The sequence below is a fragment of the Callorhinus ursinus genome, unplaced genomic scaffold (assembly GCF_003265705.2).
Source record: "Callorhinus ursinus isolate GAN/ISIS: 27379988/994484 unplaced genomic scaffold, GSC_fseal_2.0 scaffold92, whole genome shotgun sequence".
Lineage (NCBI taxonomy): Eukaryota > Metazoa > Chordata > Mammalia > Carnivora > Otariidae > Callorhinus > Callorhinus ursinus.
The window spans coordinates 2286699-2302901 of record NW_027397154.1 but is presented as its reverse complement, the minus strand read 5'-3'; the positions used below and the strand labels follow the sequence as shown (position 1 = coordinate 2302901).

The window sequence follows — 16203 nt, the reverse complement described above, 5'->3', positions numbered from 1 at the left end:
TAAAAAAGTAAACTATAAAAACAAAGAACTGGGACTCTTAAAATAGGAGGAGCAAAAAATGAAGAAAGATATTTTTTCTTTCTTCTCTCTCTCTCTTTTTTTTTACCTTAAACATCTCTAGGTTGGCTGCTTTGAGTCTTTCTTCCATTCGGGAGCTGGAACGGGGACTGGAAGCCTCATTATCAGATAAAACAATGATGTCTGGGGAGGGAGTCAGTCTTCCTCGGTCTGGCTCACTAGACAAGAAAATATTAAGGTATTTCAACAGTGAAGGTTCATAGAAAAGTTAAAACTTTTTTCCTACTGAACAAAGAAATTCAAGGGAACTTATTAGGTCTGTCCCAATGCACCCAGGGGATTCAAATCCTAGGATGAAGAAAATACCAAGACAGGAGTGGTGCTAAAGCCTCAGTCACAGTACTTTCCATCTAATTTCCTTGTGTAGGGACAAGACACACACACAGTGACTGGCTTCAGAAATGGGAATAAGAGGTGAGTGTTATCACGTTGATCTGAATCAAAATTCTAAATGTTTCCCCTAGATCTCACTCTCCTTCGGGTTGTCTCATTAGCTATGTAGAGGCTCAAGAAGGAAACAGCTAGCTGGAAGGGCAAAGGTGGGGGCACAGCGCTAACGAGGGTCCTAAGCTCATTATGCCCGTAACACCACGGTCCTGGCTAAATGAGGGTTCACAGAAGAGGAGGTTTTATGACAACCCTAATGGTAGTCTGTCCTGTCACAAGTTAAGGCAGAAGAAGGTACTGTTGTCAGCTGCGTGAAGGAATGGACAGTGCCAAGTCTACAGCCTTCTGGAGGAAACTCCAAAATGCATCTACTTGCCAGACTGCCACTTAGCATCTTCCCTCAGCAAGAAACTCTCTAGAAACGACTCTGACATCTAAATCTTCCACACTGGGTCCCTGTATTCCCAATCTTATTTATTAGACAATTGTAGTTTTGGTCTTTTGGGGCTAGCCATAAAAGCATCATACTTGTTCTTCTAAGATGATAAAAAATGGCACCGAATTCTGGAGATTCTGCCTCAGGTTCCCAAATCAATAACCACATCTTCTAACTCTCTGATTTCTTAACTCAAAGATATCTTCCCAGAACCTACCGCCTCGAGATCTTCAGTGTAGTTAGGAAAACATATTATCTAAAGCAATTTTGTAGTTGTAACTTAAACATGAAACTCGAATCCCTAACACCCAAAGATCTTTAGTCCTGTGAGCCTCTCTACCATTTCTCTGGGTCTCTTCTCCCAGCTGTCGGGTCATAGATACTTTTTGAACAGGGCACCCTGCCTAGATGGGGTGAACATCCAATTTCTCAACAGGGTAAAACAGAGTTAGTAAAATCAAATTTAGATGAGAAGATAGAATAAAGGGACAGAGTGACATGCGTGACTATGTTGGGAACTATGACATTCGTCTGGATTGCTCTATAACCACTGGTCACAGATGGCAAGCTGAGGATGTGAGGTTACAGAAAAAGCAGCCAGGAGAAGGAGAAGAGCCCGTTTTCCTCTGACCCCAAGTTGCTGGAATAATGGTCAGGCCTCACAGTGTTTGATTTTATTTTCTGGTGATTTCATTTTTCATTTCTATATTCCTTCACCCCGGTCTCCCATCCCTAACACTAACACAGATGACTAATTTTGAGATCTGGTGGATTTCTAATTCTACTTGATTTCCCAATGTTTATTTACATCAACAGTCCAAAGCTCCTTCCATTCTGGTCCTGGCTGGAATACATACATCAATATTATCTCTAAGAATTCCTCCTTGCTCAAATGAAGGTCACCCACTGCTGATGGACTGCTCAGCAACAAGACAGGTAGAGACATTCCTGGATGGAGACTGGAACCAAGCAGCATTTATCAAGGAGTTGTATCTGAGAATAACCCTAACTAAATGATATTTTATTCCTGGATATAATCAGACCCACAATAGATAACAGCACAGGCAAGGCAAAACCCAAGTCAAGTTTTGTTTCATTCTTTGTTTTTTTTACATCTGACTTGAGATTCTGGTCTCATTAATTAAGCCTTCCGGGGACAGAAATTATTTTGCTACTTTCCCAAATATATATACGATTTACATTATTTGGTGTTCTTAAGTGTGAAACTTTACCTGTTGGAGATTACTAAAACCCTGAATTGTTGCTGACCTCACTTACGACCCAGACTGGCAGATTCCCAAAAGCTATGTAACTTCTAATCCTCATTCCAGTTGTAAAAACAACTAAACAGAAAGAAAATGGCCATGTTTCTCTAGCATTCCAAAATATAAGCAAGCACTGGTTTCACACACGCCTTATTTCATAGACATTGTAACCTGCCCAACTGATGGCAAAAAAAAAAAAAAATTAGGCAATTATGATGTGGCTATCATTGATGGGAGGGGCTCGTCATTCTTTCTGCTTTTAAGTTGTCTTCTTTTATCCAGATAAAGACACTGTTGTTCTTCTTGCTGAACAATCTATCAATCCTGTTCATTCTTATAAAAAGCTTGGGGCTAAGTGGAAATAACTGTCAGTATATCTGGTGAAAGGGGAGAAGAGTGGCAGGGGCCAATGGGGCCTATTTTTCCATGTAGAATGGGAATCTAGATAGTTTACATTAACCCTCTTTTTCCTGGAGACCATTAAAAAACAGTTCCTGGTTTCCAGAGGATCAAGTTTCAAAAGTTCATCCCTAAAATAAAATTAAATGCAATGGTAGGGTTTTCAGGGCAGTCTGACCTTCCAACATAGAATTTTGAAAATTTATTTAATACAATACCAATTAATAGCACTACTGAGATCTCACCAAAATGTACAGCAATGTTTCTATGAAAAATACGTTTTCAGGGCCAACTCGGGATGTGAGGAACCACCCGACGTTTGTCGTCTCCCTCCTCCCCAGTCACGCAGGGTCAGTACTTGCTCCAGAAGGGGTGGCGGTGGCTACGGGCAAGGGGCTGCTCAGCGGCATGATCTCATTCATCTGCTTTCTTTCTTCCCCAAAGGGTCTCAGAATTAATCTATTTTCATAACATTCTGCTGACACTACATATAGCTTCCAAGCTACCCAAGGATTTTTCTCCTCTTTTATGACCAATAGGGAATTTATTTAAAGTTTCCTAAGGGTTTTAAATGCTATTACCAAAAAGAATGTTCCCTCATTGGGTGTGGTTTAAAAAAATAACCCTGGGACAGTGATGGTAAGTAAACACTAAAGCTAGAGAAAGAATCCCAGGTAGGGCCCTAACTGCCCCTTTCTTCCCCCTTCAGTCATAGACAAATTCAGCAAGGCCAGCTGAAGGGCAAGTGGACACTAAAGGATCATTCTCATGCCCTATCAGCTATACCTGAACTATTAACAAACTGAATGTTCTTAAAGCAAGGATTGTCTACACTGTGATTCACTGTCCTGGAAGTCGTCACCCTCAGTCAGTACCTCTCACTGTTTCAAGCACTCAGCCTTGACAGACACAAGAAGTCCTGTGAAAACGTGTGCATGAGAGTGTACACGCACATGTGTGCGTGTATGTTTATGTGTATGTAGAGGTCGAAGAGAGTGGCATAAAGCAAGAATGCAGAGAATTAGCACATGAAGACAATTTCCTTGTTCACAAAAGAGAAGCTAGGCCCATGCTTCTGGATGTAACAGAAGTGGGGACTCCGTAACAAACAGATTCTAAAACTCTAAAGGTGACCGGAAGGAAAGTCTGCTGCCTTCCTAAAATGGCCCTAAGAGTGAAGCCCGCATCATCTCACTTCCAGCTCTACGGTGCCTCCTTCGTCCAGAAATGACCTTTATCTTAAGGGTGTTAACTATAGGATTCTCTGTGCTAAGCTGATATATGAGGCACCAAATTTCATTTGGAAGTGAGAGGAATTCATGGTCAAGCCAAATGGCACACATATGTCTTCTTTCAAGAAGCACCTCCTTTCACTGGAATTCATCCCATTTTCACGGGCTTAATTCATGAGGAGACCCCACTGCAGGAGGCAGCTGAACAGTGCCGTACCTCCGCCTCGCACTCATATCCACAGGCTCGTCACTGATGTTTTCTTTGCCGGGCCTTCCAGCAGTCCTGTTGTCTCCATGAGGCCTGAGATTCCCATTGAGCTTCTCTTCATATCCCTTGACACCACTGCCATCCTGCTTGGTGGGCAACTCGTGTGGCACCTCAAGGTTCGCCAGATCCTTCCGTTTAAGCAGTGCCAGCATTTTCAGGCGTTCCATGGCCTCATGCCCCTCCATTTTGAGTCGCTTAGCCAGGACATCATCTCGCTCATCCGCTGGGTCCAAGCTCCGCTTCAACAGGTTCAGGCGAAGAGCATCTTCTGTCATTCTATCCATCCTACGGAAAGGAGAATACAAGTGAGATCAGAACCCAGCCCCTTCAACAGTCTGTAAGGACTAGGGTGAGTGGAAGAGGTACTCAGAAGAATCACAGCGACACCCAGCTGGCTCAGTTGGTAAAGCATGCAACTCTTTTTTTTTTTTTTTTTTTTTAAGATTTTATTTATTTATTCATGAGAGGCGGAGAGAGAGAGGCAGAGGCAGAGGGAGAAGCAGGCTCCCCGCGCGCGGAGCAGGGAGCCCGATGCGGGACTCGATCCCAGGACCCCAGGATCATGACCTGAGCCGAAGGCAGACGCCCAACCGACTGAGCCACCCAGGCGTCCCAAGCATGCAACCCTTGATCTCAGGGTTGTGAGTTCAAGCCCCACATTACAGAGCTTACTTCAAAAAAATAATCATAGATACATGGAATTTCAAAGGTCACTGAGCTAACCTACCTTCTATCTTTCCAAAACACCTATACTAAAGGAGATTTCTCCATTGTCAACTTTAGCAGTGGAAACTAAACTTCAACTACCTTCTAGTCATTGAGGTCCTTACTATATCACCACTACACTCACCTGGATGGTCCATTAAAAGCCTACATCTCTCAGAAAATAAACATTTTTTTTTTTGTGACTGGCTTTTTGTGTCTGTATGCTCAAAGTCAGATGCGTTGGTTTGTTGTTGGTTTTTTTTAAAGATTTTGTTTATTTGTCAGAGAGAGCGAGCGAGCACAAGCAGGGGGAGCGGCAGAGGGGCTCAGGACTCGATCCCAGGACCTTGGGATCATGATCTGAGCCGAAGGCAGACACTTAACAGACTGAGCCACCCAGGTGTCCCAGATACGTTGGTTTTAACTATCATACCAAATTCTCCTGGAAAAGAATCTTTTATGAATGGGGAAGTTCCTCAAGTCACCCAGGCATATCTTTAATTGGCCTATCTTATGGAGGACTACGAGAAAGATGAAATAAAGAGCATTTAATGGGAAGCCTCAGTTATCTATTTTTTTTTTAAAGATTTTATTTATTTATTTGAGAGAGAGAATGAGAGAGAGAGCATGAGAGGGGGGGAAGGTCAGAGGGAGAAGCAGACTCCCTGCTGAGCAGGGAGCCTGATGTGGGACTCGATTCCGGGACTCCGGGATCATGACCTGAGCCGAAGGCAGTCGCTGAACCAACTGAGCCACCCAGGCGCCCGGGAAGCCTCAGTTATCTAGATGCAGCAAGTCTCTACAGATACACTATCTTTTTTTTTTTTTTAAGATTTTATTTATTTGACAGAGAGAGTCAGCGAGAGAGGGAACACAAGCAGGGGGAGTGGGAGAGGGAGAAGCAGGCTTCCCGCTGAGCAGGAGTCCAATGCAGGAAGCCTGACATGGGGCTCGATCCCAGGACCCTGGGATCATGACCGGAGCCAAAGGCAGATGCCTAACAACTGAGCCACCCAGGCGCCCAAAGATTCAATATCTTTTTTTTTTTTTAAAGATTTTATTTATTTATTTGAGAGAGAGAGAGAATGAGAGATAGAAAGCACGAGAGGGAAGAGGGTCAGAGGGAGAAGCAGACTCCCTGCTGAGCAGGAAGCCCGATGCAGGACTCGATCCCGGGACTCCAGGATCATGACCTGAGCCGAAGGCAGTCGCTTAACCAACTGAGCCACCCAGGCGCCCCCAAAGATTCAGTATCTTAAGACACTTGGCTTTAGGGGGTGCCTGGCTGGCTCAGTTGGTAGAGCAGGTGACTCTTGATCTTGGGGTTGTGAGTTCAAGCCCACTGGGCATGGAGCCTACTTAGAAAAAAAAAGATACTTGGCTTTAATGAAAGACTCAGGTGTTTAGGCTGATAAGAGGTAATACTTTCTCTACTTATGCAAAAAAATATAAAAGGCAAGAAAATTAACATTTTCCCTCTCACTTTGATTTTTTATGCTAAAAAAATCTAAATGGAGAATTTCTTCCATACTTTTAAATCCAGGGCTATTTTCCTGGTAGGAAACAGCAATGAGGCACTGGAAGGAACATTTTTTGAGTCATAGAAACATAGGATCAAACTGCTAATTACTTTTATAAGGTCAAATATTTAATAAGTTACTTTACCTCCCTAAATCTCAATTTTATCTGTAAAAGTGGGGACTCAGAAGATGCTCAACAAAATTTAATTTCTATACCCTAGGGTTATGACTTCTATACCTAAAACAATGAGATCAGACCCAATAATTCACAGACTCAAGGAGGACAGAGAAAACTGCCAGTGTTAACTGGTACTCTTGCAAAGAAAAATGGGTTTGTGTTTGAGGCATCTTCCTTCTTGTAGTGAGGAATAAAATAAGAGCTATTTGATCCTTTCCTGAGACCAAAAAAAAAAAAAAAAAAAAAATCCAACAAAAGGAAACAGACATTTTGGAGATCAGAAAAAAATCAGAAGCCATATCTCTGAATTTTTGGGTAATGTTTCTTCTTTTCAAAGATTTTATTTATTTATTTGAGAGAGGGAGAGCACAAGTGGGGGGGGGGGAGGGGCAGAGAGCAAGGGAGAAGCAGACTCCCAGCCGAGCAGGAAGCCCAACGTGGTACTCGATCCCAGGACCCTGGGATCATGACCTGAGCCGAAGGCAGACGCTTAACGACTGAGCCACCGAGGTGCCCCGCAGGGAGAGAATCTTAAGCAGACTCCATGCCCAGCACAGAGGGAGATGTGGGGCTTGATCTCATGACCCTGAGAGATAATGACCTGAGCCGAAATCAAGAGTTGGATGCTTAACTGACTGAGTCACCCACGCACCCCTGGACTTTTCATATAAATGGAACCATACGTGGGTTTTTTTTTGTGTGTGTGACTGGTTTTCACTGAGCATCATGTTTTTAAGGTTCATTCATGTTTGTAGCCTGTGTTATTACTTTGTACCTTTTTATCTCCAAAGGATATTCCATTTGTATAGATGTATTTTGTTTATCCATTTATCAACTGATGGACACTTGTTTTTTCCCCTTTTTGCTATTATGAACAATGCTGCTATGAACTTTTGTGTACAAGTTTTTGTATGAACATGTTTTCAGTTCTCCTGTGTAAAGAACTAGGAGTGAACTGCTGGGCTGCATGGTAGCTCTTTGTTCAACACTTAGAAGACGTGTTGGGCTGCTTTCCAAAGGGGCCCTACTATCTTACGTCACCACCAGCAGCGCATGAGGTTCCAACTTCTCCATATCCTCTTAGTTTTAACAACTTCAGATAGGAGAGATATTATAGAATATACAAACAGTGTTTGGCTACAGGTCCCCCTAAAGATCTGGTATTTTGATACACATTATTTCTGAAGTGGTTTACTTCTGAAAAATACCCACAAGGTGGAAACTGGAAAGCTGAATGCTATGGAACATCAAAAGTTAAGTCCCAACTCCACAGTAACAGTGTTCCAGGGAACTTGATCAACATCTCATATTGACGGGCACCTGGGTGGCTCAGTTAGTTAAGCGTCTGCCTTCAGCTCAGGACATGATCCCAGGGTCCTGGTATCGAGTCCCACATCAGGCGCGCTCTGCTCAGTGGGGAGTCTGCTTCTCCCTCTCCCTCCCTCTCTCAAACAAATAAATAAAATCTTTAAAAAAACAAAACATCTCATACTGAGAGGTCCACTGGGAAGTTGCAGGTGGGAAAAGTCTGTTACTTAACTGATCATACACCTAGATGCAAAAAATACTCCAGAAAAGAACACAGCAAGACATATAAATGCAAATTAATATGGCACAGTGTTCCAAGTTTTGGGGCAAATTATATTCATGAGCACTGAAAATATATAACAAAGCAACAAAACTTCAATAACCTAGAGTTGAAGGGAGTCTGGGACACCATCATCATCCTGGCTTCTCAGATGCTTATATAAACAGTTGAACACTGCTCAAATACCTCCCCCCCCATTATACTCCAATGAAATAAAGAGATACACTAGAAGTTGGCAGAAACTAGAAACATATTTTTTTAAACATATATATATATATTTTTAAAGATTTTATTTATTTGATAGAGAGAGACACAGCAAGAGAAGGAAAACAAGCAGGGGGAGTGGGAGAGGGAGAAGCAGGCTTCCTGTGGAGCAGGGGCCCCTAAACATATATTTTTGAAAGATCTTATTTATTTATTCGACAGATAAGAGACAGAGCGAGAAAGGGAACACAAGCAGGGGGAGTGGGAGAAGCAGCAGGCTTCCCGCCGAGCAGGGAGCCCAATGCAGGGCTTGATCCCAGGACCCTGGGACCATGACCTGAGCCGAAGGCAGACGCTTAACGACTGAGACACCGAGGTGCCCCAGAAACAGATATTTCAAATTTCTAAGGTAAGTAGTCTTTCCCAAGAGATGCCTTGAGAACTCTGACCAAAATTTTCCTTACTTGCTTTTTACTCATCTAGCCATTCTGCCTCAAAATCCAATAAAACATGGAGGAATCTTGAAAACAACATGCAAACTGAAGTCACACACAAAAGGACAAGTATTTTATGGTTCCACTTACATGAGATACCTAGAATAGGCAAATTCAGAGAGACAGAAAGTAGATTAGAGGCTACCTGTGACTGCAAGTGGAGGCAGGGCAGTGAGGAGCTATGATGTAATGGGAATGAAGAAAAAGTTCTTGGTGGCACCTGGGTGGCTCAGTCGGTAAACGTCTGCCTTTGGCTCAGGTCATGATCCCAGGGTCCTGGGATCAAGCCCCATGTCGGGCTCCTTGCTCAGCAGGGAGCCTGCTTCTCCCTCTCCTTGCCACTCCCCCTGCTTGTACTCTGTGTTAACTAAATAAATAAAATCTCTAAAAAAAAAAAAAATCACTAAAACATAGACTTAAAATTATACTCCAATAAAGCTGTTAACACAGGGGCACCTGGGTGGCTCAGTCAGTTAAGCGTCTGCCTTTAGCTCAGGTCATGATCTCAGGGTCCTGGGATCGAGGCCCACATACCCTACATCCAGCTTTCTGCTCAGCGGGGAGCCTGCTTCTCCCTCTCCCTCTGCCTGCCACTCTGCCTACTTGTGCTCTCTTTCTCTCTCTGTGTCAAATAAATAAAATCTTTAAAAAAAAGCTGTGAAAATAATATTCAATGTAAATTTATCACACAAAAATTCTTCTCCAAAAAAGAAAAACAAAAATTCTGCAAAATAGGGGTGCCTGGCTGGCCTCGACAGTAGAGCATGTGTTGCTTAATCAATCTCAGGGTCGTGAGTTCAAGCCCCATATTCAGTGTGGAGCCTGCTTAAAATAAAAATTCTATAAAATAAGTGTTGTATTTTGCCTTTTTAAAAGATTATTTATTCATTTGAGAGAGAGAGCGAGCGAGCGCAAGAGAGCATGTGCTGGGGGAGGGAGAGCTGAGCAGGGAGCCTGACATGGGGCTGGGCTCATCCCCTGGGATCATGACCTGAGCCAAAGGCAGATGCTTAACGGACTGAGCCACCACCCAGGCGCCCCATGTGTTCTCATTTAAATCTCAACAAGTTACTAAGTGGTCTTATCCCTACATTACAGATGGGAAAATGTTAAATCAAGTATCCTAGGACTATAAAGCTTTAGACAGTGAGCCTGGGATTCCTATGCAGGACTAGCTCACTTCAAAAGTCTGTTATACAGATTGATGTAGCAAAGCTGGGTAATCTTGGGAAGCAGTGTTGGGTATTCATGAATGTGCACATCCATCCATCCCCCACAAATATTAAGTATACTATATGCCAAGTTCACGGTTAGCTGGTAGGAATAAAGATGAAAAAGATTAGGTCACTGTCTTTTAAGATTTTATTTATTTATTTGACAGAGAGACAGAGACACAGCGAGAGACGGAACACAAGCAGGGGGAGTGGGAGAGGGAGAAGCAGGCTTCCTGCTGAGCAGGGAGCCCGGATGCGGGGCTCGATCCCAGGACCCCGGGACCATGACCTGTGAGCCACCAGGTGCCCCTAGGTCACTGTCTTTTAACAATTTCATTCTGATAGGAGACAGATGTGCATGTAACTAAAATAAGTACCTGGATGTTCACATGAACCCATCTTCTCTGCCTTCTTATAGCCTGCTTCTTTTACTTACACTTCAATGAAGAGAACTGAATTCATCCACAGACAAAAGCTAGAAGCCTGGGAATCTTCCCTGACTTTTCCTGACTTCAATCTTGGTCACCAGGTCCTATCCGGTCCTACATTCTCTTCCTCTGAATGTGACTGTGAGACGACGCCATCCTGGCCTGTTGCTACCGGCAGCACCCTGAGACATGAGGGGAGGCAGGCAGCCGGCAGATGAAGCTGATACTGCACAGCAGCACTGACACAGGACTAGTCACAGAGCTGAGCCGCACATCAAACTGCCCCGAAGCCAGTTTCTGGGTTCCAGTTCCACAGGCCAATAATGTGTAAGCCAGTTTGAGCTAGGGTTTCTGTTACCTAAAACTGAAAAATATCTTAATGGAAAACTCAGAAGTGCCAATGTGAAATCAAAGTGGAAATATCCAATAAACAGGTGGACACATGGCAAACAAACTAAAGAGCCAGTGCTCAGGCCAGAGCCGGAGATCTATTTGAACAGAAGAGGAGGTAATGGAAGTAATGTATGGGCAGTAAGTCAAACTGCCCAGAAAAAAATAGAGTCACAAGAAAAGAGGGTCAAGCACAGAACCTTGGGCAATAGCTACATCTAAGGGTTGGTTGGTCAGAGGAAACTAAGAAATGGCCAGAGAGCTGGGGGAAAACTAGGAAGACGACATGGCAACAAACTACAGGAGAGAGTAGTTAATTATGTCCAACAAGTACTGCAGAAAAACGCCCGGCTTTAAATCTGCTGTTGACAGCTGTAAAACAAGAATGGCCAGGTGGTAACACAGCTCTAGACCCACGCTTGTCAAGTTTTCATTCACTGTGAGAACCGCAAACCAAAATCCAGGTCTGCAGCAAAGACTTAGAGGATGCTGACAGAGAAGAGGGTAGAGCGATGGAGAGGATGCGCAAACTAAATTCACATCTACTGAACGCTTGCTGTTCACCAGGCAACGTACAAGGCTCTTTATATTTGCTTTCCCAATTAATTACATCAGAGGATTAACAGAAAAATTTCAGTTGTCAGTTAAGTTAGAAAACCCCAATTTTCCGGGCACCTGGCCGGCTTGGCCGGTAGAGCATGGGACTCTCGATCTTGGGGTTGTGAGTTTGAGCTCCATGCTGGGTGTCAAGCCTACTCAAAAAAGAAAAACACCAATTTTCAAAAATCATGAAATTTAAGCCTATACTTATATAAAAGCAAAACAGTACTCCTTTAAAAAAATTAAATTCAAGTTAGTTAACACATAGTGTAGTATTGGTTTCAGGAGTAGAATTCAGTGATTCATCACTTAACATACAACACCCAGTGCCCATCACAGCAAGTGCTCTCCTCAATGCCCATCACCCATCTAGGCCATCCCCCTACCCGCCTCCCCTCTAGCAACCCTCAGTTTGTTCTCTATATTTAAGAGTCTCTTTTGGTTTGCCTCCCTGTTTTGTTTTGTTTTAAAGATTTTATTTATTTATTTGACAGAGAGACAGCGAGAGAGGGAACACAAGCAGGGGGAGTGGGAGAGGGAGAAGCAGGCTTCCCACTGAGCAGGGAGCCCGATGTGGGGCTCGATCCCAGGACCCTGGGATCATGACCTGAGCCGAAGGCAGACGCTTGACGACTGAGCCACCCAGGCGCCCCTCTGTTATCATATTTTTCCTTCCCTTCCCCTATGATCCTCTGTTTTATTTCTTAAATTCCACATATGAGTGAAATCATGTTTTTGTCTTTCTCGGACTTATTTTGCTTAGTATAATACACTCTAGTTCCATCCACGTCACAGCAAATGGCAAGATTTTATTCTTTCTGATGGCTGAGTAATATTCCATTGTATATATACCACATCTTTATCCATTCATCTGTTGATGGACATCTGAACTCTTTCCATATTTTGACTATTGAGGACACTGTTGCTCTAAACACTGGGGTGCAGGTGCCCCTTCAAATCACTGTTTGTATCCTTTGGATAAATTCCTAGTAGTGCAATTGCTGGGTTGTAGGGTAGCTCTATTTTTAACTTTTGAGGAACTTCCATATGTTTTCCACACTGGCTGCACCAGCTTGCATTCCCACCAACAGTGTAGGAGGGTTCCCCCTTCTCTGCATCCTCACCAACATCTGTTGTTTCCTGACTTGTTAGTTTTAGCCATTCTGACTGGTTTGAGGTGGTATCTCATAGTGGTTTTGATTTGTATTTCCCTGATGATGAGTGATATTGAGCATCTTTTCACGTGTCTGTAGGCCATTTGTATGTCTTCTTTGAAAAAGTGTCTACTCATGTCTTTTGCCCATTTCTTGACTGGATTTTTTTTTGGGTGTTGAGGTTGATTAGTTCTTTATAGATCTTGGATACCAGCCCTTTATCAGATAGGTCACTTGCAAATACCTTCTTCCATTCTGTAGGTTGTCTTTTGGTTTTGTTGATTGTTTCCTTTGCTCTGCAGGAGGTTTTTTTTTTTTAAAGATTTTATTTGACAGAGAGAGACACAGCAAGAGAGGGAACACAAGCAGGGGGAGTGGGAGAGGGAGAAGCAAGCTCCTCGCTGAGCAGGGAGCCCGATGCAGGGCTCGATCCCAGGACCCTGGGACCATGATCTGAGCCGAAGGCAGACGCTTAACGACTGAGCCACCCAGGCGCCCCTGCAGGACCTTTTTATCTTGATGAAGTCCCAATAGTTCATTTTTGCTTCTGTTTCCCTTGCCTTTAGAGACGTGTCTAGCAAGAAGGTGCTGCAGCTGAGGTCAAAGAAGTTGTTGCCTGTGTTCTCCTCTAGGATTTTGATGGATTCCTGTCTTCACATTTAGGTCTTTCATACACTTTGAATTTATTTTTGTGTTTGGTATAAGAAAGTGGTCCAGTTTCATTCTTCTGCATGTGGCTGTCCAATTTTCCCAACACCAGTTGCTGAAGAGACTGTCTTTTTTTCATTGGATATTCTTTCCTGCTTTGTTGAAGATCAGTTATTTGGCACATAAAAAAGAAGTTGTTTTGGGACACCTGGCTGGCTCAGTCAGAGGAGCATGAACTCTTGATCTTGGGGCCATGCATTCGAGCCCCACACTGGGTGTGGAGCTTGTTTTTTGTTTAAGTACTTCATACATATTATATATAATATACACATCTGTATAAGATATATATTCATATAAATATATAAAATATATATATATCCTTCTTATAAATTCTAATACTTTTTAAAATTTAAAGACTTTTGGGGTGTCTGGGTGGCTCAGTCTGTTAAGCCTCCAACTCTTGATTTCAGCTCAGGTCATGATCTCGGGGTCCTGGGATCAAGCCCAGCGTCAGGCTCCCCACTCAACGGGGAGTCTGCTTGTCTCCCTCCCTCTGCCCTCCCAACTCATGTGTACACTCTCTCTCTCTGAAATAAGTATATCTTAAAAAAAATTTTTTTTAAAGACTTTTTTTTTTTTTAGTAACCTCTACAACCCAATGTGGGGCTCGAACTCACAACCCCGAGATCGAGTCATATTTCAGGTACCCCCAAATCCAAAGACTTTTAAATGAATATTAGTGAGCAAAAAATATTTTCATTTCTTATTGTTTCCAATATTTTTTGATTTCTCGCTCTCTGACCTATCTTCCAAATGGTCTCAACATGGAGTTAAGGAGAATTTTAATGTACACATGAAGTACATGCTCTCTTTATTATAAAATATTTCAAGCAAGGAGATATATATAGAGGATAATAAACAAAGGTCAAATCTTAACATTTTGCTTCTATTTTATTTTTTAACTTTTTGAGGTAATTGTAGATTCATATGAAGTTTCAAGAAATCATGCAGGAAAGATTCCATGTACCCTTTACCTAGTTTCCTCCAATGGTAACACTAAACTATTATATGACACCATGACCAGGATATCAACATTGATATAATCTACAGATGTTGGGACTCCTGGGTGGCTCAGTCCATTAAGCGTCTGCCTTTGGCTCAGGTCATGATCCCAGGGTCCTGGGATTGAGCTCCACATCGGGCTCCCTGCTGTGTGGGGAGCCTGCTTCTCCCTCTCCCTTTGCTGCTCCCCTGCTTGTGCTCGCTTTTTCTCTCTCTCAAATAAATAACATCTTTAAAAAAAAATCTACAGATCTTTCCCAGTTTTACTTGAATATATTTGTGCTTCTTTAGTTATGTACAACGTTATCACATTTGTAGGTGCATGTATCCACCATAGTCATGATAGAGAACAGTTCCGTCACCTCAAGGATCCCTCATGTTGCCCTTTTATACACAAATCCACCCTCTTACTGCCCTCCCCAAAACTACATCCCAAACCCTGGTGATCACCAATCTGTTTTCCGTATCTAAAATTTTATCTTTCTTGGGTGCCTGGGTGGCTCAGTCGGTTAAGCGGCTGCCTTCGGCTCAGGTCATGATCCTGGAGTACTGGGATCGAGTCCCGCATCAGGCTCCCTGCTCAGCAGGGAGTCTGCTTCTCCCTCTGACCCTCTTCCCTCTCGCGCTATCTCTCATTCTCTCTCTCTCAAATAAATAAATAAAATCTTTAAAAAAAAATAAAATAAAATTTTATCTTTCTTTCTTTCAAGATCCTATTTATTTATTCGACAGAGAGAGAGAGACAGTGAGAAAGGGAACACAAGCAGGGGGAGTGGCAGAGGGAGAAGCAGGCTTCCCGCGGAGCAGCGAGCCCAACACGGGGCTCGAATCAGGACCTGAGCCGAAGGCAGACGCTTAACGACTAGGCCACCCAGGCGCCCCCCCGTTTTTTAAAAAGATTTGAGAGAGAGAGAGAGAGAGAGACAGCGTGAGTGAGAGACAGCATGAGCAGGAGGGGCGGAAGGACAGGGAGAGAGAGAATCCCAAGCAGACCCCACACTGAGTGCAGAGCCTGATGCAGGGTTTGATCCCAGGACCCCCAGATCATGACCTGTGCCAAAACCAAGAGTGAGATGCTTAACTGACTGAGCCACCCAGGCAACCCTGGGGTTGGCTTTTTTAAAATGGCTTTTAGAATTCTCTTGAGATTCATCCAAATTGTTGCATGTACTAATAGTCTGTTCCTTTATACTGCCAACTAGTAGTCCATGGAATGAATGTACCCTATTTATTCCATTGCTGAAGGACAACTGAGTTGTTTCTAGTTTTAGGGGTTTTTTTGCCATGACAAATAAAGCTGCTATGGATGTTTACATATAAGTTTCTACAGAAACTTAAGTTTTCATTTCTCTGGGATAAATGCTTAAGAGTGTGAATGCTGGGTAATACAGCCAATTAATGTTTAGTTGTTTTTTTTTTTTTAAGATTTATTTATTTATTTATTTGAAAGAGAGAGAGAGAGAGCACATGAGACGGGAGAGGGTCAGAGGCAGAAGGAGACTCCCCGCTGAGCAGGGAGCCCAATGCGGGACTCGATCCTGGGACTCCAGGATCATGACCTGAGCTGAAGGCAGTTGCTTAACCGACTGAGCCACCCAGGCGCCCTAATGTTTAGTTTTATAAGAAACCGCCAATCTGTTTTCCAGTGTAGTTGTACCATCATCTAATCCCATAGCAATGTTTGAGAAATCCAGTTTCTTCATCTCATCACTGGCATTTGTTGGTGTCATTATTTTTAATTTAAGCCATTCTGAGAGGTGTGTAGTAATATTTCACTATAGTTTTCATTTGCATTTCCCTAATGGCTAGTGATGTTGAATATCTTTCTATGTGTTTATTTGCCATCTGTAAATCCTCTTTTGTGAAAACCCTCTGTTCATGTCTTCTGGCCATGTTCTAACTGGATTGTTTTTACTGTTTAGTTTTGAGAGTTCTTCACACATTTAGACCCCA

The 16203-nt window shown here is 43.1% G+C and overlaps 1 protein-coding gene across 4 annotated transcripts in view; it reads right to left on the bottom strand.

Annotated features, from left to right (window-relative positions):
* Positions 1 to 16203, bottom strand: part of GATAD2B (GATA zinc finger domain containing 2B) — a 92544-nt gene that overhangs the window by 10785 nt on the left and 65556 nt on the right. For all 4 annotated transcript variants that reach the window (XM_025858750.2, XM_025858748.2, XM_073888699.1 and 1 more), the window contains 2 exons: positions 4015 to 4350; positions 107 to 236 (listed from right to left, as the gene is read on the bottom strand). In XM_025858750.2, the coding sequence (XP_025714535.1) occupies positions 107 to 236; positions 4015 to 4349 (465 nt within the window). In that variant the 5' untranslated portion in view covers position 4350. The remainder of the gene's footprint in view (positions 1 to 106; positions 237 to 4014; positions 4351 to 16203) is intronic.